Raw genomic sequence first — 21328 nt, 5'->3', positions numbered from 1 at the left:
GACAGTGGCCTGACAGGGTGAGGCAATTTAAAAATGCTAAGTGCCGGGAATTTTACAAGTATTTCCCTCGGTTTTCTGGTGCCTATAATGACACGCTCGTTGATGAGGAAATGCCTGGGGCTAACAGGACTTCCCTCGACATGGGTAGCTTCCATTGGCTCATGAACATTCGACCAGGTTATAATGTTTTCCGATCGAAGAACCTTTGCAGGATCGAGCCTTATTTTCCTTGCTGTTTTGCGCGATAATTCGGCTACGATCAACTGTACGTCGGGAATCCCAACAAATGGTTGATAACCTGCGGGAGCCTCATTGATGGAGTACGAGCTTGGTTCTGGAATGTTGCCGGCTGTACCGGAGCTCAATTTATTTTGCCTGTCGCTGAGCCTGGTCTTCACTTAACTTTCCTCTACTGCCGGTGGATTTTAGCCGCCAACACTCCTCTTGCGAAGAAGAAGCTTTCCGAACTGGAATCCGAGGCTGTGGTTCGGAGAATTGTATCTAAAAAATGAAAGAAGCCCGCTACGTCTTCTCGTAAAGGAAAACAAGCTGATTCCGAAGAGAGCGACGACTTCAAAACATCCAGTGAGGAAGATGAGACGAAGATTAATATTCCTCCTTCTCCTGTGGCCTACAGAACTCGTCGGGCTTCTTCACCCTCGTCACCGGGTATTCCTTCAAAAGGTATACAGATGAAGGAAAAGAATATTCCTTTGTCGACTTCCAACAAGATGACTGTCAAATGGTCCGCACGGGAGGAATAGGCGGAAGAAGAGGAAGAAGACGTTGTCCCGTTTCTTAGCAGGAAGAGATCTCGGTCTCCTGCTCCTTCTGAGGTTCAACCTCGGCCAGCTCAGGGAACCGAACTGCGTACCAAGTTTCGCCATGAGAGCTCTGAAGTTCCTCGAGATTCTCGTGTGTCGAAGAGGATTAAGAAGACAGCTCGTCGACAACGTCAACTTTCCCCGTTATTTGAGGAGAAGTTTACTCAGGATCTTCCGGTTAATGAAGGGGGTAAAATCTCATTCTTATCTCCTTTTCACTATCTTATCTTTGAATATAGCATCTTATTTCTTCTTTTGCCATTGCGGCTGAGCCAGAAGAGGAAGGGGAAATCGTGCCCGAGCCTTCTTCTCCGGGTTTAATGGATGTTGATGAATCCAGCTTCACCGAACAAGTACACAAGGCTATGAATGAAGAATCCCTTGATATGGACACTGCCCCTCCTCTGGCTACTACATCAACTTCGCCCACTGCCGACACAAGTACAGATGTTTTCTCATTTGGCGGGCATTTCCGTGAGATAGGTGAATTGGAACATGTTCCTCTCCTACTAACTTGTGCGCTTTATCTTCTTTTAGTTAAACTAAAGGAGGTGAGTGCGGGTAGTAGCGCTGCTGATCCCGCAACTGTTATTGAAAGTAACCTTATTTGGTTTGCTTTGATTCTTTCATACCTCTTACATGTGCATTGATGGATTCTTCTGCTTAATAGACATCCCTGTCAACGAACCGAGAGACACAGAACTTACCCATGATATGGGTATCGGAGATTTCGATGAACGTGATTTCGATCTTGATATTTCTGAAGATGTACACCAGGAGATCTCCGATATACTGTCAGCTCCGGTTCCATCCGCTACTGCAGGACCAACTACTCGAGTTGATTCAACTGAAGCAGGTGCATAAAAAGGTATACCCTTTCAGACTCAAGTTTTTAACTATCCTTTCATCTCTTATTGTTTTTTTTTTTTGGATGACTGAAGTAAGAATTTTAGACGTAGGACCAACAAATGAAGTTGATGCATCTACCGTCATTGGTGAATGCGATCAACCAGAAGGCATGGGTTTCCTACTTTTGACAGGTCCCCCAGCTGAAGTTGAATCGCCAGTTACTACTCCTCCAACTTCTGCTATTGTCGAAGCTGAACCTGTTGTGCCTTCCGCTCCGACTCCAGTGGTTCATGAAGTAAGAGGGTCGAAGGCTACAGTGGAAGAGCAACCTCCTGCTACTTCGGCTCAACTTGGTACGTTTTTCCTCCAATATATCCCGTAATTAGATCCATACTTGGAGAGTGTTCATTCATACTTTTCTCATTTATAGGACTTGTTCCTCAAGATCTTGTCGAAGGCTATAGTGGAAGAGCAACCTCCTGCTACTTCGGCTCAACTTGGTACGTTTTTCCTCCAATATATCCCGTAATTAATGAAGTAAGAGGGTCGAAGGCTACAGTGGAAGAGCAACCTCCTGCTACTTCGGCTCAACTTGGTACGTTTTTCCTCCAATATATCCCGTAATTAGATCCATACTTGGAGAGTGTTCATTCATACTTTTCTCATTTATAGGACTTGTTCCTCAAGATCTTGTCGGTTTGAATCCGAAGCCATCAGAAATCACAATTGAACGACAGCCTGATGTGGTGAATCCGCCGTCCAGCATCATCTCTGCACAAACTTCGGTTGTCGTGGAGCGTGTCCCGGCATCGACAAGTCAAGGTAATCAAACTATAGAATTTCCTATTGAATTTGGGATAATTCTATTCATTGCTGTATGCGAGCGTGCATATCTTGTATCTATTTCTTTTGTTCTCTTTGCAGATCTTTCTTCATCACTGTCCGATCGCTGCTGACGTCCAAAGCTTCGTTCTTTTCTTAAACGTCATGGTTGATCGAATTCTCCTTAAAGGTTCACCCTTTGAACTTTTTAGGAAGTCTCTCGATCGCCATGTATCAGGAATTAGAGAACAGGGGTGCGCTGAATTATCTAATTCCATTGAAGCTTACTTGGTCGATCTCAAACAAAATATTAAGCAGTTGCAGAACCTTCGTGTTAATGGCGTGCCTTCTTACATTGCTTCCCAAATGGACCTGAGACTACAAGCATGGCGCGATTCTCAGAAATCCGCTGAATCTGAACTTCACATACTGAAAACTCGCATTAATCAACTCCGAGTGAGCGCTGCCAAGAAGAAACAAATCAAGGTAGATCTGCATCGTGACTTGGAATCGCGTCGGACAGATGTAGCCCAATTAGAAAAACAACTTGCCGAAGCTAGGGAGGCTTGTGAAGTTTTAGAATCTGATATAGCGGAGGTAACTCAAGCTGAGGTGAATACATTCCGGCAACTGAATCTTCAGGACAAGATTTTAGCTGACAAAGAGCAAGAGGTTGCCAGAATTCAAGGCGTCGATGAAGAAAACTTTAAAGCTGACTTGATCCCTGAGTTCGAACTGGCTTATGTAACAAAGCTCTCCTAATTAGAGGACAAACTCCGTCATTACAAGTTATTGTAATTTTGAAAACATACATTTCTTTTTATACTGTTTTGTTTGAACTCTTTTGGTTAATATAGTGAACTTTTTGCTCATTGAGATTTTAATTATGATTACTCATTCTTATTTAGAATAAATAACCATAATGCTTATAGGATTTTTGGCAAATCCTCAGCCATCAACGGATTTGATATGTTTTTACCGATTACCGTTTGAATCGGGCTAGTATGTGAATTATCTAGATCCGTTCCACATATAACGTTGTGCTAAAAGAATTAAACTCTTTTAGACTTTAAACTACCATGTTGAATATGTAGGCTACATGTGTTAGATGTAGGCTTATCTCTAATAAGGGATAGAGATAATATCCCCCATGTGTGAATGACATGGATTTTAAAATGTAAGTAGGCTGTATTTTCACTGTATGAAAACGAACCCAAGTTTGTGAAGAAAAAGAATTGCGTATTCCATTTCTCAGTCTCTTGTTTGTTGGTAGAGATAAACCCGGAATCAGGAAGGAAGAATTTTATATTCTATTTCCTGGTCTCTTGTTTGTTGGTAGAGATAAACCCGGAATCGGAGAGGAAGAATTTTATATTCCATCTCTTGGTCTCTTGTTTGTTGGTAGAGATAAACCCGGAATCGGAGAGGTAGAATTTTATATTCTATCTCCTGGTCTCTTGTTTGTTGGTAGAGATAAACCCGGAATCGGAGAGGAAGAATTTTATATTCTATCTCCTGGTGAAAAGGAAACTCGAAGTGGGATCTCCACTTAGAGAATCTGGATTGGTTTGAATAATCCTAACTGTCATAAGGTTTGATTACTCAATTCAAAAGTGGACCTTTCGTTCGCAAAATGAATCGAAAGGAGATTTTAGTTGTGGTCCTAACTGTAATAAGGTTTGACCAGATGGGAGTTTTGAGACGATCCTAACTGTAGGAAGGTTTGATCGTTTGATTTGTGGACCTCTCGTTCATTGTTTTGAGACGATCCTAACTGTAGGAAGGTTTGATCGTTTGATTTGTGGACCTCTCGTTCATTGAAGGACTCGAGAGGGGATTTTGGCTTTGGTCCTAACTGTTTAAAGGTTTGACCAAATAAGAAGTGGGAGCGAGGTACAAATAACGATGGGAATGTTAACTTGTACACAACGCCTGGTGGGAGTTTTTTGGTGTCAAGCGATAAGGACTTAACACGGAGGGGTTTGATAATTGCTATTAATCAGCTGCATGAAATTTTGGAGGTTGTGTTAGGACTTCAACAGTGGGAATGTTAAAGGCTTAAGCACAATGGGGGTTTGAATGGTTTTAATCATGTCAGATTCCAGTGGACTCCTCGTCGATCGATTTGATCAGTGAGGGATTTTGTGAGGAAAGATTAATTGTTTACAAGTTCGAATCTCATCTCAACAAAAGTTGTAAAAGAACTTTATGATAATCAAACAATGAATTATTCAAATGACCAGTTTCTCATTTAAAACATTGAACTGATCTCGGGTTATCCCGAAATATCCTATATAGGATTCTCTAGGAATTTCCCGCTTTACATAGGTTATCCTGAATATATTACGGATAATATTTTTTCAGGAACTTCTTATTTATTGGCATCATTAATTTGCTGCCATCCTGGGTAACCAGGCGATAAGCGCCGTTTGAATAGACTGTTTCTATTACAAACGGTCCTTCCCATTTAGGTTCAAATTTTTCCTTCTTCTTGGAGTTAAGGATCATAGGCTGCCTTTCTGCTAGGACCAGATCTCCTTCTTTAAAACTCCGTTGTCGAACTTTCTTGTCGAAAACTCGGGAAATTCAGGCTTGGTAGAACTAAATATGCTGTTGAGCTTCTAACCGCTTTTCGTCGAGCATCTCGAGTTCTTCGAGACGTTTTTGATGTTGCTCTTCAGTTGTCATCTGGGTTGCGAGAGCGATTCGAAGAGATGGAATTTGTATTTCCAATGGAAGAATGGCTTCACATCCGTATACCAAAGAATATGGGGTCGCTCCCGTCGGAGTACGTACCGTGGTACGATAGGCCCATAGAGCTGTGCCAAGCTTGTCATCCCAATCTCGTTTATTAGTTTTCACGAGTTTTGATAAGAGCTTGATGATTGTCTTATTGAAGGCTTCAACCAATCCATTTGCTGTGGGATTGTAAGCTGTCGACGAAACGTCCTGAATTCTGAACTTCTCGCAAAACCTGATGAAGGCATTGCTGATGAATTAAGGACCGTTGTCATGTACGATTCGTCTTGGGACACCATGCCAGTAGATGATATGGTGTTTGATGAATACGATGACGTTACTCGTTTTAACTTCTTTGAGCAGAATCGCTTCAGCCCATTTAGAGAAGTAATCGGTGATTGCTAGGATGAACCGATCACCTTTATCTGACGGGGGATTTATGGGACCAACAATATCCATTCCCCAAGTCTCAAACGGCCATGACGTTGCTGACGGGTGTAGATACTCTGGAGGCTGGTGCATATAATTTGCGTGTAATTGACATGCTTGATATCGTCGGGCATACTCAGCTGCGTCCTTTATCATAGTTGGCCAATAATATCCAATTCTCCTAAGTCGATCGCAAAGTTTAGGACCGGGCTGATGTGCACCACATATCCCCTCATGCGCCTCTTTAAGTGCTTGTTCTGCTTCCTTACTGGATAGACAACGGAGTAATAGACCGTCGTACGAACGTCGGTACAACATTTGTGATTCAGCGTTGTATTAAAATCTTGGTGCTCTCCGCCGAATCGAATCCCTTTCTTTCACGTCTTCAGGTAAGATACCGTGTAGGACATAATCGATGATAGAGAAACGCCAATCTCGAACATCGGGTTCAACTCTTGTTGAATATGCTTCTTTGGCAACCGAATCGTAGATAGGAACAATAAGTTGGTGAGTTCTCACTGTAATTAATTGTTCTGTCTCGGGAGGTTGAGCCAGAGATACAGACAATGACGCCAACGCGTCTGCGTATACATTTTGGAGACGCGGAACGTACTCGATGAAAAATTCTTCAAACGAGCTTGCCATCTCGATGGCCACCTGGTGGTATGGAATCAGGTCTCGATTTCTGACTTCATACTCTCCTCTAATCTGATTAACTACTAATTGAGAATCTTCAAAAGCTTCAAGGTATTCGACCCCCAGCTCTTTGGCAAAATTGAGTCCAATTATCAATGCATTGTACTCGGCTACGTTATTAGAGCATGGTTCGGTCAACGAGTAAGCTCTAGGTAAGACATGCTTTCCCGGGGAAACTAAAACGACCCCCACTCCTGAGGAGATCTTAGAACATCCGGGTGCGCTCGCTACGTTGGCAGCACGGGAAGCCCCATCGAAGTATAATTGCCACACTTTCTGATGTGAGGTGACATTAACTTCGTGAGTTTCATCAGGTAGATCATCGTACAACTCCACTGCGTCTTTCGTAGGGTTTTCCGCCAAAAGATCGCAAATAGCTCGTCCCTTAACTGATTTTTGTTGCTTGAAGTACAGATCATATTGCGATAGTAGTAGAGCCCATCTGGCTAAACGCCAATTCATGGAGGCCGGTTGGGTCATGAATACCCGGATTGGATTTATGTTGGAAATAACATAAATTGTTTGTCCAACTAGGTAGTGTCGCATTTTCTGGATTGCGAATACTAAGGCGAGGCATTCTTTCTCGATCATTGGATAACGAGATTCAGCTCCAACCAGTGTGCGACTCAAATAATATACAGCTTGTTCGTGATCGTTATCGTCGTCTTGTGCGAGTAATGCACTTAACGAATAGCTCGTCACTTTGACATAAATCAAAAACGGTCTGCCTGATTTCGGTGCAACGAGAATAGGTGGATTCGCCAGATATTTCTTAATATCTTAGAATGCCTTTTGGCATGCTTCATCCCAAACGAACGACACGCCTTTCTTCGCGAGTTTAGAGAACGGTTGACATTTTCCAGACAGATTTGATATAAACCGACGGATATATGCCAATCGACCTTGCAACCCCCTGAGTTCTTTAAGGTTCCTCGGGGGTTGTAATTCATGTATCACCTTCACCTTATCAGGATCGATATGAATACCTTTTGTGGTGACGACAAATCCAAGAAATTTACTGCTGGACATTCCAAGGAAGGACTTAGTTGGATTCATCTTTAACTGATGAGCCCTCATAAGTTCGAACATCAAGGAAGGACTTAGTTGGATTCATCTTTAACTGATGAGCCCTCATAAGTTCGAACATCGTCTTCAGATCGTTAATGTGGTCGTTTTTAGCCCTCATAAGTTCGAACATCGTCTTCAGATCGTTAATGTGGTCGTTTTTATCACGGCTCTTAACGACTAGGTCATCAACGTAGCATTCGACGGTCTTCCGAAGGTGTTCTTGAAAGATCTTCGTCATCGCACGTTGGTACGTAGCGCCAGCGTTCTTCAAATCAAAAGGCATAACAGTGTAACAGAAGACACCAAGGGGTGTTCTGAATGCTGTATGCTTTTCATCGTCCGGACACCAAGGGGTGTTCTGAATGCTGTATGCTTTTCATCGTCCGGGTGCATTTTGATCTGATTGTACCCCGAAAATCCATCCATAAACGACATCTTTTCATCGTCCGGGTGCATTTTGATCTGATTGTACCCCGAAAATCCATCCATAAACGACATTCTCTCAAACCCACAAGTGTTGTCAATGATGACGTCCGTGATTGGTAAGGGGAAATCGTCTTTAGAACATGCGGTATTTAGATCTCTAAAGTCAATGCAGATTCTGATCTTTTCATTCTTTTTAAGAACTGGAACGATATTGGCCAACCATTCAGGGTGTTGTTCCTCTCTGACAAAACCCGAATCAATTAGTTTCTTAACTTCAGCTTTTATTGCCTCCATAATCTGCGGACGAAACCGTCTTTGTTGTTGTTTGACAGGTTTGACATCCGGTTTAATGTTAAGGCTGTGCATTGCTACCTCTGGATCTAATCCCGGCATATCTTCGTAACTCCAAGCGAATACGTCGATATATTCTCGAATGAGGGCGATTAGTTCCTCTTTCTCATCCGGTGGAAGATCACCACTAATAAATATAGGTCTCGGATTAGTTTCGTCACCCGTATTAACTTGGACTACCTTATCTTCGGTAGGAGGTTCTCTTTGCTCAAATCTATCGCCGTATTGGATATTCATGTAATGCATCCATGGATCTTCCCAAATAGGCAACTGATTGTCTTCTTCAGTTGTGGAAGGATCAATTGTTGCCATGTTTGACATTAGAGCTTTGAATTTTTCTCCGATGCTCACATCAGAATCCCAGGTTGAGGCATCGGATGAATACCCACTCTTATTTACTAATTGGTTAATAATCTGTTGGCCATATTCGTCATCAGATGATGAAGCATAACCTAGACCTCTTTTATGACTGTAATAATTATCCGGTTTTTTTTTTGGTACATAGGCGGGACGGGGTGGAACCCTGACACCTTGACCAAAATAGAGACCTTCACCAAGCGAGAGGTCATAGCATTGGTTCGTCATATAACCATTCGCTTGTGAACTGTACCGAGAGAAATGTCGTCCGGGTTCTTCTTCATCCGAATTAATGTTCAAGAAATGATCTGGAGTAGGGGATGATTCCCCTTTTCCGAAAACTATTTCTTTTTCACTCCCTGTTTTTGCGGGTAGGATCATAGTTGTTCCGGATGAACTTTGGATATGTTTCGCCGTCGTCAAAGACGAACGAAGTGACATATGTAGACTAGGGTTGTCATACAACTCCTGTATTACATCATCGAGACAATGCGAGTACTCTAAATCATTGTTTATTATTTCATCGGTAAGCTGCCAGTTACAACTTTCATCCGACGAATCACCACCGTCAAGATCGATTACAAGAGGTTCAATGTTATTCAGTACAAGACCTTCGCTATAATCGAGCCCAGCTTCGGTATCAGCTTCTTCTCCGCTGTCCGTACCATGGGCCGATGGTTCAGTATCGGATTCGGCACCGTAAAGAAGGGAGTCAGTAAAGTAATTTTCTAACCCCTTGAATGGTTGTTTATCCGCGACCACCGTCTTGACCTCATCATTAGTGTCGACATATTTCAGACACTGATGGAGGGTAGAGGGAACTATAAGATTACTGTAGATCCATGGGCGACCCAACAGCAAATTATAGGAAGTCTCGGCATCAATTACATAGCAGGTGACTTCGGACTTCAGGTCTCCGAGCTGACACTTCACCCGGATTTTTCCCAACGGTCTTGATCCACTAGTATTGAATCTGTAGATGACCGTCCCCGTGGAGGCTAGCTTACTGGCGGGGATTCCGAGGTGGTACATCAATCGAAGTGGCATGATGCTAACAGCGGAACCCGGATCAACTTGGATCCGGTTAACAACGCTTGAGCCAATATATCCGGTGAAATATAGAGGCCTATCATGCTTCGAGTTCTTAACTTGCATATCTTCTTTGGTAAAAGCTATGCAAGGGAATCTTGTGGCTGCCAAGTTGCAGTGCTGAATCGATGACCCTGACTCCACAGAGATCGGTTGACCTGAGTAAGAAATACTTCAGAATCAGCTAACGCTTCTTGTAGAGCTTCTCTGGTATCTTTCGAGAGGCGCAGTAACTCGTATAGCGTAATCCTTGCTGGAATATTAGCTAGCTGAGCCATAACGTCGAAACGATATAGTGCGTTCGAGCTTTCCGGTTTATCTCGTCCAATCGGTCGGTTGAAACGAGACTGCTTCGAAACTTGAACCTCTTTATGTTGGGGTTCTTTCTCTTTTTGCTTAGCCGGTTGTTGCGGCTTTTCAGCAGCTATTGGAGGAGTTACAACTATCCCCAGCTTCTTCAGAGTTGTAGCATTTGGGTTAGAGGTTTCAGGATATTTATAATGGTATTCATTACCACTCCTTGTAGCAAAAGATTCTTGTTCTTCGTCAGAAAGCGGTAAAGCTGGAATCTGTTCATCATTTTTCTCCGGAATTGCCGAGGCTCCATAACAAGACTTCTCTTTTCCCTTGCCTTTTGACTTCTTCTTCGACGTGGATGTCGTCCATTGCTCATCTTCAAGCAAATCTGGATGAACCCAAAGGATTTCGTCGTTGGGGGTTGTGTGAGATACAAGCCCCTTTTTGCGCTGTCCATGAGGATCATCGTTGATGGTTTGCATCTTGACCTTTGATACCGGTTCGGCTTGAAACCAGGATAAAGGAACTGATCCGAAGCTAATAGACACCGCATTCGCCCCCTACTTTCTTCTCTTTCGGCTTCGGTGTCACAATGCCAACATCGATTAAAGTTTGTATTTTGTCTTTTAAGACATAACACGCCTTAGTGGGATGGTGGACCCTTCTATGATATGCACAATATTTCGGGTCATTGATCTTCGTTGCTTCTTCTTGGTTTGTGACCGGCGGAAGCTTGATCTTGTTATTCTCTAACAGGTATTTGAAGATGACCAGAACTTCATCATCCTTAAAAGAATATTCCTTCGGGAATTTAGGCTCTGAGGCCTTAAACTGTTTCGGAGGCTGTTGGTTCTGATTCGGCGCCAATTGAAAGGACGACTGTTGTGGTGGTTGTTGTGGCTGTTGCGATGTTTGATGCGCATCAACAGCAGCCCCAGACCCTCTTCCTCTGCCTCGAGAATTAAAGTTTTGTTTTTGAGGATTATCTTGTGGCAGTCCTCTCTCCAACTTCTTTCTCTTAAGAAAACCCTCGGCTTGTTCACCTCTCACTTTCAACTCCTTCCAAGTTTTAGAAAGTACAACTCCCATGACTTCTAATAAATCCAGCGACAAGTTATTATGACATGTCTGCAGGATAAACTCTTCTGTTAGTGGATCTCGACAGTTTACCGCTTTGTTCCGGAATCGTTTGACGAAGACATCAACCGACTCTCCATTTATCTGCTTCTCATCCAACAAGGTGCCAATTGAGACCTCCGTGTCGTCATCGAAGAAATTGGTGAGGAACAATCCTTCCATATCTTCCCAGCTAGTGATGCTCCCGGGTTTTAAACATCGGTACCAATCGAAGGCAGGCCCGCGAAGACAATAAACCAAGAAGACAATATTTTCTCAAAATTGCATATACTATGCAATATATTCTTAAAACAAAATAGAGTATGAAACATATGATTATATATATGAATATAAATTTGTTTCATGTCTATATAGTTAAACCAAAACACAATAATAAATATGTAATCTCATATTTTTAAGCATGAAAACTTAAGACAATGTATGTATATATATATATATATATATACATAGAAACATATATGTATATGTATAACTACATATACATAGAAACCAAAAACAAAAATGTGTATATATATATGACTGTATATATATATATATATATATAATATAATATATATTATATATATATATATATATTATTATATTGAGAAAAATGGGTATACCTTGGTAACCAAGGAATCCTTGTAGTGAATGTGGAACACATCTGTTCCATACAAACACATCACTTGAAGATGGAAGCCTCACGCAATTCCAAGGTTGATGTATGGACAAGATGTGTCCACATCACTAAGCCAAGGATCCTTGGCCGCAAGTACACCCATATCGCTCTATAATATATATAGTATATATATATATATATATATATATATATATATATATCAAAATCAATAACTTGTGTTGTATATATATATATATAACTATGTATATACAAGGAAACCAAAATAATGTGTGTGTATATATGATTGAGCTTAAAGTACCAACACACATAATATAAACCTAAACTAATGTTACCCAAGCTTGATATTGATCTTCAATAAGCTTGACTTGGTACACATTACGGATGAAGCTAGAACTTGGATCTTCAACTTGAATTGTATAGGCTTCACCCACTATATCGTCAACCTCCATTTGATATGATCGTTATGACGCAATCCATCCATCCTCCAACATGTTGTTTGTCTACAATTGATACAAAAACACAAACACTAGACAAACAACATTAGAAGTAAATTATTTATAAATCATCATCAAAAGAAAAAGGCCAACAGTAATTTCTTGTTTGATTAATAAGAAATTTACTGTGTGGCTCCCGAGAACGTAGGCAGTTGCCGAACCTCGTTAAATCTTGGTGTATTTTCTCTATACTGTGTTTCTGCTGTTTAGGGGTTTCGGCGTAAATTCCCAACATCAGGTACTAATTAATATCTATTGGAAGGACATTAGGTTTGGTAATACTTCTTGGCTCTTTCTTTCTACATGATATTAGAGAAAAAATGGGGGAAAACTAATGACAAAAAACAAGCACAAGAAAAAAAAACTAGCCACAAAAACCACATTCCCCGTGTTAAGGAACAGTATGTTATAATTCTTTCTGAACATTATGTTATGTTTGACAGTGTGTTGTTGCTCATTGCGAATATTATGTTATTGCTCATTGTGAACATTAATCTGACAAACCGATTGTAGGATCCAGATAACTACATGTATGTAGTGTGCCAGTGTGGTTGGTCTACTACATAAATAATGCACAGCGAAAACAACATTAACCATAGTATGCATCTAGGAAACGTAAACAAGTTTAGGGTTTACCAAACGGATCATTTATAGAAGGATCGTTGCGCCAATCTTGATTAACAGCCGGAGGACAACCACATTGTGCAACCAGCGAGAAACCCCCTCATATCACCCCGCGACTTTCGCATAAAGCACGAATTTGAATGAAGAAGCAGATGACAGGTATTATATTTATTTGTATCTTTTTTGTATATCCCATCATGAAAAATCCTATATCTATATATAAGGGCTTAGAGATAAAATTCTACGCTCAGTAGGATTATGAATATCTTATCTTAGAATAAGATATTATCCACCCACTTATTTGGGTGTCCATCTCATAACTGTAACTAACATTGATGATCGTGAAAAGTAGCCCTCATCTTCTGATGATGTGCTCCAGTCCTGACTTCCTTTTGACTAGATGTTCAGAACTCTGTCACCATCTTCCTGAAGTCATCTCCAGAATCCAACCAGCTCATTTTTTTCTCTTCTTCCACGAGCTGTAGGATCCATTTTTATGTTTCTTTTGGCCCTGCAATCTTTTATTGCCTGCATGCTGATCACAGAAGTAAGGATTTGCTTGTAATTTTTATCTAGATTTGTTCTAACTCTCATGTTATGATCCTTTGGTCTTTGGCTACGACTAAACCTTTTGGGATGCTACCTTGTGAGATCTAGCTCTGCGCAACTTTGAATGAAGCAACCAGATGGCATTGTCCATAACCCTAAGAAGAGATAACTTAATGTAACATTTGAATGCAACAATAATAAAGCTGAACAGAGCAGACCACTTAGTGGGAACCATCATTCTGTCATTTTATTGGTTCAGAAAACGAAGATGAAACACTAGATATCAGATGGAGCGGATCCAAAAGACCGCACATATGTAGACTGGTCTGTTAGTGACTGGTTGTTAAACAGTGTGGAGAAGATTATTGCATATGTGATGTTCTTAAAATCTGCAAATTTTGACGTGGGAGATTCTATAGGAGATATGTGAAATGAGACAAATGTATCTAGGGCTTTTGAATTCTATGAGTAGCTTTTTACATTGCAACAAGGGGATCTATCTGTGGTATATTACTATGCAGCGATGAAGGGAATAATGGATGAGTTAGAACTACATTAACCCCTTGTTCTCTATTTGCAGACCTTGAACGAATATCGTAAAGGACAACCCGTAGTAAAGTTTCCGTCTGGTTTGAATCCTTCCCTCTGATAAATTAAGTATGTGGTCAAATTCTAGTAGGAGACTTTGCCTACTCTTTGTTTGACATTCTCAAGAGTCTTGTGTGTTTCTTGTAGAACTGGCTCTACTGTTTCCTCTACATCTCATTCAGAGTATTTAGCTATGGTCGTCGGTAATGGTCATGACAGAGGTAGAGGACACAGATGTGAGTCAGAGGAAGGTTGCAGATTTCCTAGAGGTTATGATAAGGCACCACATATATGCACACATTGTGGAAGAATCAATCGAACATCAGAGAAATGAATACACTAGATTATTTTAATTGTTTCCTTCTTTTCTTTGTTTTGTTTTCATCTGATATTTGGTTCAAGGGGTATTGTTGTGTAAAGCCTAATAACAAACCAAATCTTATATTAAGGTTAATTGCGTTTTACCCTCATGTTTAGGAATGTGAGAAATTCTTTCTCCAAACATCTCTCATCTGTTTTTGAAATGTGAATATGTTAGTTTAACGATTTAAGTGAGCATCGAAATAGGAATTAGACTTAAAGCAAAAAATGATGGAAAATACCAAATTTAAAGATATTTACAAATGATATCATGATGTACCTAGTCCATTGCTAGCTCACTAAAATATGTCACGCGCGCACACAAACACACAATACAAAAAGGGAAGAATGATGGACTCTTTTTGGGATATCTCCGGATCATGTTAAAGTTTGACAGTGGGGCTTGGCTCCTTTAAATCCATCCATACCCTGATAAAGACTGTAGGGGTCCATATTGTTTTAATTCGATCATTTTCCCAACCGAAAAATTCTTTTGGTTGCAGTCTGTATCTTGACTTTGAATACTTTGGACATGTACAGGATTGGTCCCAAGTTTGGTTAGGAACCAATTGGATCCAGTTAATCGTGTACAGCACCAGCCCTAGCTATACCTTCCACTCTCCCCCTCAACTTATTATCACAGTTCGTTGAAAATTTACAGGTGTTGTAGGAATAACAGGCAAAGTGCAGATCATATGCACTCCGTGGCACTCGCTTTTGGATGGAACTTGAGATTGTGCTGAAAGTTGCTGATATAGACTAGGGAGGTAATTATAAGTTTCATGGATCAGGGGACGGTTGAAAATACATGCTTATTAAATGTAGAAACTTGTTTACAATATTTAGACATGCTATTAACCTTTTAGAAAACTTGTTTATAAAATCTAATCAATTGTTGGCTTTTTTTTATATATTTCTAAACGATGAAATTACATGTTATGATCCTGATAAGTTTTTAAATAGAGTATCTGAAGCTTTCTGAACATAGCATGACGATCCTATAGGGTGATGTTACAGTACATTTTCTATTTTACATCTTCTAGGTTAAAACAGTTTGAGAATTCTTTTCTGAGGGTAAGAGTCTACTGTAAACTCTATCTTAAAAAGGTCTAAAATAAACATTTACACTTTCTATCTGAGACGAGGATTTCCCACATATTTGTTGAGTCTGGTAACAATGACTAATAGTAGTGGGCAAACTACAAACGTCTGAACATGAGCTAAAAAGTTTCACTCACCAAGCTTGGAGTAACATTTTCAATTGAATGTGTTTCTGACAAAGAAAACTTCCCCTTAAGTTGTTGTCATACATGTAACTTTTAACAAGTTCGTAGCATTTAGTTTGCTTCTAGTTGTTGAACAAGTTATGGTTTACAGAAGCTAATCATCCATTCCTAGTGTAGTGTCCCTTTATATGTATGCAAGTTATGTTACCCGCCAACATCATAGTGTTACATTCCATAGAAACTTCAAACCTGGCCAGGTTCTCCTTTGGTGCTTGTTGAGCATAAATATTCTGTAGGAAATTCTTTCTGTCTATCTTGTCATATATTGCTGCTTGGTGAGTGATAAAATGAGTTTGTGAATGATGATTCTGTTTACCAATTTACAAGTTATACATTTCAAGTTATTATTATTACTATTTTTTCACCATTTTCTAAGGACTTCACTTTTTCCCATGGTGTTCACTTGACAAAGTTTTCTCTTTTGACACGTGAAGACTGGATTAACGGTACTAAATTACTGATGCAGGCGAATCCTCCACAATTGCATTCAAATCTTAAATTTATTCACCTCTTTAGATGGCATTGAAAGCTTGATTCAGAAATGGAGTATTACCTTTCTAATCTTATATCTGCGAAATCGTTTATACGAAATATAAATGCTAGCTCATTATCCATGGATGATAATGAGTTTGTAAACAATATGCGATCTGCAAAATCAGCCATCAAAGGGACAGAGAAAAATACTAGTGTGCCTCGATCTTTTGAAGGTGTGATCCCTCCTGCGATAAGGCGAGGCAAGGCGATTAATTCTGAAGGTAAGAAGTCTGTCTTAAAAATTTTAGAATATTCTACGATGTATATCTTATAATTATTTCAAGTGTGTGCTTTGTTCCTGTAAGAACATAACTGACCCCAGAAATTAACCCATTTCATGATATCTACCTACACCATGCTTATAGCTATATTTGCCTTTCTGTGTCGCATCCACGATTATTGTCCCTATTAATTGCTGAATTAATATGATTAGTACTATTAATTGCTGAATTAATAGGATTCCCACCCTTTCTCTTATAGGGAGGAAAACTTCTTATAGTAGCTAGTTAATCTTTAATCCCTGTTCAATTTGTTGCCCATGGAAAGGCCGTTAGCCAGTATATATCATTTCATGTCAAATTATTAAGTTAACAATGCTTCTGAAGTTGTGATGAAAACTAAACAAAAATTGCGTGTACAAATGCGGTTAGTAACTTAAGCCCAGATGTAAAGGCTTTGAGCTTTTAGGCCAATGTAATTATTCTTGATTCCCTGGAAAGATCAGGTCAGTGAATTTTGTTAAGATCACACACCCTTGGAATAGTTTAGCTGTCAATTGATTAATTTTCTTAGTTTTGGACAAATGATACAAGTCTTGGATAAGAATCTACAGCGCACTAGAATGCCCTTCTTGATGACCCTTTGCTTTGATGCAGCATCTAGGGTTCCTCGAACAATGGATGTAAATACTTAACCCTTTCTCCTCTTACTGATACTACACTACAGAATGTTCTTGTGAGATAATCAGTGATTTCAAATCCAGAGGTTAACCGTACCCTGGTAACTTTAGATAAGACAGAGTTTGGTTTTTTTGAGGGTGACAGTGGAAAAGTTGACAGATAAGTCATCCTTACTGTCACTCTATAGTCCTGTATATGAGATTTCATAAAAAAAATAAATCCCATGATCTGTATGTGAATGAGTCTATTCATATCCTCAATTTTCATAACATGTTTATAATTTTGGGAATCTTGATAACCATATTTATAACTTTGAAATTCTTGAAATTTTAATGGACACAGAATGAATGTTGTCAGATATATTTCCTTGTAGTACATGAAAAAATTATGTTTTTTGTTAAATAGATAACCACAACAAATTTGTTCATGTGAAACTGCAGGTGACAACTATCCCTTCATGGATAAAGCAGAAGATTGGACAGCAACTGATGTACCAAAGCTGCTTGGCTTGTGCAAGCAGGTGGTAACGAGGTACTTTATGCTGTCTAGAGCTCTCATTCAACAACATTTGACGGAAGACCAGTTACTGCTTCCTTTCCAGACAAAACCCTCAAATTCTTCACTCAGATCCTCACAAAGTGAAAATACAAAAGGACCTGCTATGTAGGCTCAGTGAGATGTATTGGCTGTGTATTTGGCTACAATGTTCTGATTAATTTATCAGTGAACTTGTGCAAATGAATCGTTTTGACTCCCTTGTGCAAGAAGAAGAACCAGCTAGGCAAGCTTAACAGGTTGGTTGCCAGTTTCTGCTACTTTACAAGTCATTATGTGAATTCAGCTGCCAAATTTGATTGTATTTTCATAATAAATTTAACATAATACATTTGACCAAAACATTGCAGATTTGGCACATGGCACACGATGAGGCACCATTTTCATTAAGGCAAAAAAAAGGATATTTTGCACTTGGAAAATTGTTCAAAAGTAGGCCATACAACAACTAATACAGGCAGGCCAGGGCTCATTCATCAAGCCTCATATTCTCCTACTCTCTATCCTCTCTTATGTACAAACCTTTTTTTTTCCATGTTAAGCTCACCCCACTGTAGTCATCCGCCCGTATGCCCTTCCATCCATAGCAGGTGCTGCAACTTCATCCTTGCATCTCTTGTTACCATTTGAGGTGCTCACCTTGTATCTTCCATTGGCCTTGCCTTTTCCACCACTACGAGCTTTAGACTTGCTCGCACATGAACACTTTCTACAAACGAACTTCACAGGCACAGCATGCAAGTCACTGATACCAGCGCACCTAGTGTGCTGCCACACTCCACAAGAATCACAGGCTAGCATTCTTTCACCATCATCATCCTTGGCTCCACATGCACAGTCCACTGTCCAGTTCTCTAGCCCCCTCTCCATCCTGAACTGTCCCAGTCTATACTCATCCCCAAAACACCTTCCCCTGACCTTTATACTCTCATTTGCGCCAACCAAAAGTCTGACATCAATACAGTCATCGACATCTCCATGGTCAACAAGCTCTTCGGCTTGGAACTTCTCAAAAATTAGGTAAGTATCCTGGAAAGCTTTTGTAGCATGAAGCTTAAGATCAGCAACTGTGGCGGTTGCAGGTAGGATTAGGAGCTCTGGTGGTGGGGCAATGTAGTCCTTCGGTTGGTTTACTAGTTCAACATGGCACCAGATGCGTAGTGAAAATGGATTCAACGGTCTGGTTTTTGAAATGGGTTCCTCATAGTTCTTGATGAATCGTTTGCAGTCGAGAAGTTTGGCTGCTGAGCTGCATGCAGTTTGCCTAATGCTGTCAGGTTTGTAGGATTGCATCGTGGTTGGGTTTAGAAGTGCATCATACAGGAATTTAAGATCATGCAATAATTGGTCAGCTGATGGTCTAATGACATTTTCTTTTGGACACTGTTTGTTTGGACCAGTTTCAAGCCTACAAATGAGTAGTAGTCATCAAGCAGCTTGAACATTAAAAAATAATAATAATAATAAAATACCAAAATATAATGGGAGTAGAGAGATTACCTGTATTCTATGGCATTGTTATCAGGATTGCACCGGACAGCAACATGCATACCATCATTAGTGACCTTATGAGCTAGTCCCTTGAGGCAATAATCAAGTAACTCAGGTGATGCAACAGCTCGGCATGCTGCTCCTCGAAGAGATTTCCAAGTCACCCACCGACTACCACCTACAGCTCGGAGAACTTTCACCATCACCTCTTCAGCCCTTTCAATGTCATGTTTGCCCCATGCACATAATATTCCTCTCGTGGCATCATCTTTAAGATTCTTTCTTAAGTTAGTTTCGGATTGTGACGGGTTCTCATGAGACTTGTGAAGTAGATAGGTCACATAACAAAAAAGGTCCCTCACTGTCTCCAGTTTGCGATCTGCAAGAGACCAGTATAATGATACTGTGTTTTGCACCGGGGTGCGTAGTGAACGGGAATGGGAGAAGAGAAATGACAAGGGCATATTGGACAGAGTGTCAACAGCTTTTTGGTAAGCTTGAGAAGTGAGAGCATAGCTTCCAGCACCAAACTCGTAGCCCCAGTCTCCATACCATGGATGACCAGCAGTTACTGCATGGAGTAGACGGTACTCCATCCCATACTTCTTTGATATGTCCATAACTGTTACCTTTCTGCAATTGTATAAAACAACATATAAATGCTTGTACATCAGGAAAATTACTATAAATCTGATATCGCTTAAATTTGTAGATCTTTTTATTCCCAAAAGTTGTGATCAAACCCTAAAATATATCCCCTACCAACACTATTAGGGGGTAATAAAAATAGAATATAATTCTCTATAAAGGGATATACTAGTACAAAACCAAATTTATATCTACCTGCGGAAAGCACAACGGTCATGTGTTGTCTTGTGTAGAATGAAATGGATAATAAAAAAAACGTTTGGTCAGATTCCAAGGAGATAAAATGGGCAAGATGGGCATAAAATGTCATCCCAAACCTTACATTATCAAAACTATGATGACGCATTTAGCACAAATGTCCCCATAAAAATGATTACAGTTATTGTAACTTAAAAATAGCAGAAAGCTTATCATCTACCGTCTAAGCTCAGCTTCACCATTCTATCTTTTGAAGACGGCATGGCTGCGCGGGGACAGTTATCTAGCTATGCATATTATATTCTTAGAAGACCTTCCTACTACCCTTCTAGTTCAAACAAGCTCAGGATCAAATTCAGATGGTGCAGAACCCTACAATTATTTCACGTATTTTATAGAATATAGGGTTTTAGATATTGATCCCTCAAATCTCTTTTTTTTCCAAAAATAATTTATCAATCATTGAAATGTTATTTAGACCCTCAATTCCTATTAGTTATTTGAAATTAGTGCCTCCATTAGATTTTCCATGTAACATCCTAACTCAGCTGCCCACATGGTGAGTTACGTTTGTTCGCTCAATTAGGTGATCGTGCTATATGTTATAGGTTTGAGAGAGCACAGAGTTGTTGTAAAAAGGGCTTAGGGGAAGGAAATAACAGTTGAGTGAAGAAACAAACAAAATGAAAACCAAAAAGTTCATACCTGACATGAAGCATTTTACACAAGCGATCCCAGAAGCCCATGACATCGCATCCTGTTAGATGCTTTGAACCACCTTCTCTACCATTAATTCTGAGAAGATGGCCATAGCCATTAGCATGCACTACCCCATGCAACAAATGGCTAGAGTCTTCAAGCTGACGGTATGCCCACTCGTCAAAATCTGCTGCTGTCATCTCATACTTGCATGACATGCACCTACAAAGAAACACAGATATATAAGACAAAGCATATAACTTATCATTGTATACTTTTATAATGCAACAGAAGAACAACGGATCCTTAAAAGAAATTCTGCACAATATAGAATAGCCTTTACTTAAACTGATGGAAAAACACTGTAGTTGCACAAGGAAATAAGCCTACATCACATGAGCAATCACATGAGCACTTGTAAAAGTAAGAAACATAACGAAGTTTGAATGGTACTAAATACATACTCGGAAACTCATCTTTAGGGATTCCTAAAGATTACATATAACTGAAAACTGCTGCACAATTCAAACAAAACTATATCTTTGCAACAATGTCGACTAATAATTAACAGTATATAATGTATGGCTAACATGCCTAGCCATTAACAATGCTCTAAACACATTTTTTGCTTCCTTCTATACAAGCTACTTGAAGCACAATACTGCTAAAGGCCCTCTCTGCTTACTTTAAGAGAGCTAAA

General features: G+C 39.9%; 1 protein-coding gene across 1 annotated transcript; it reads right to left on the bottom strand.

The window, feature by feature from the left end:
• Window positions 17870–21104, bottom strand: LOC109826706 (PHD finger protein At1g33420-like). The gene is made up of 4 exons (XM_020393726.1): window positions 21093–21104; window positions 20635–21014; window positions 19093–19716; window positions 17870–19000 (listed from the first exon to the last, which is right to left on the bottom strand). The coding sequence occupies exons 1-4, from the start codon at window positions 21102–21104 to the stop codon at window positions 18136–18138; spliced, it is 1881 nt and encodes a 626-aa protein (XP_020249315.1). The 3' UTR covers window positions 17870–18135.

This window comes from Asparagus officinalis, chromosome 10 (assembly GCF_001876935.1).
Source record: "Asparagus officinalis chromosome 10, Aspof.V1, whole genome shotgun sequence".
Taxonomy (NCBI): domain Eukaryota; kingdom Viridiplantae; phylum Streptophyta; class Magnoliopsida; order Asparagales; family Asparagaceae; genus Asparagus; species Asparagus officinalis.
This window is presented reverse-complemented; position numbering and strand designations above follow the sequence as displayed.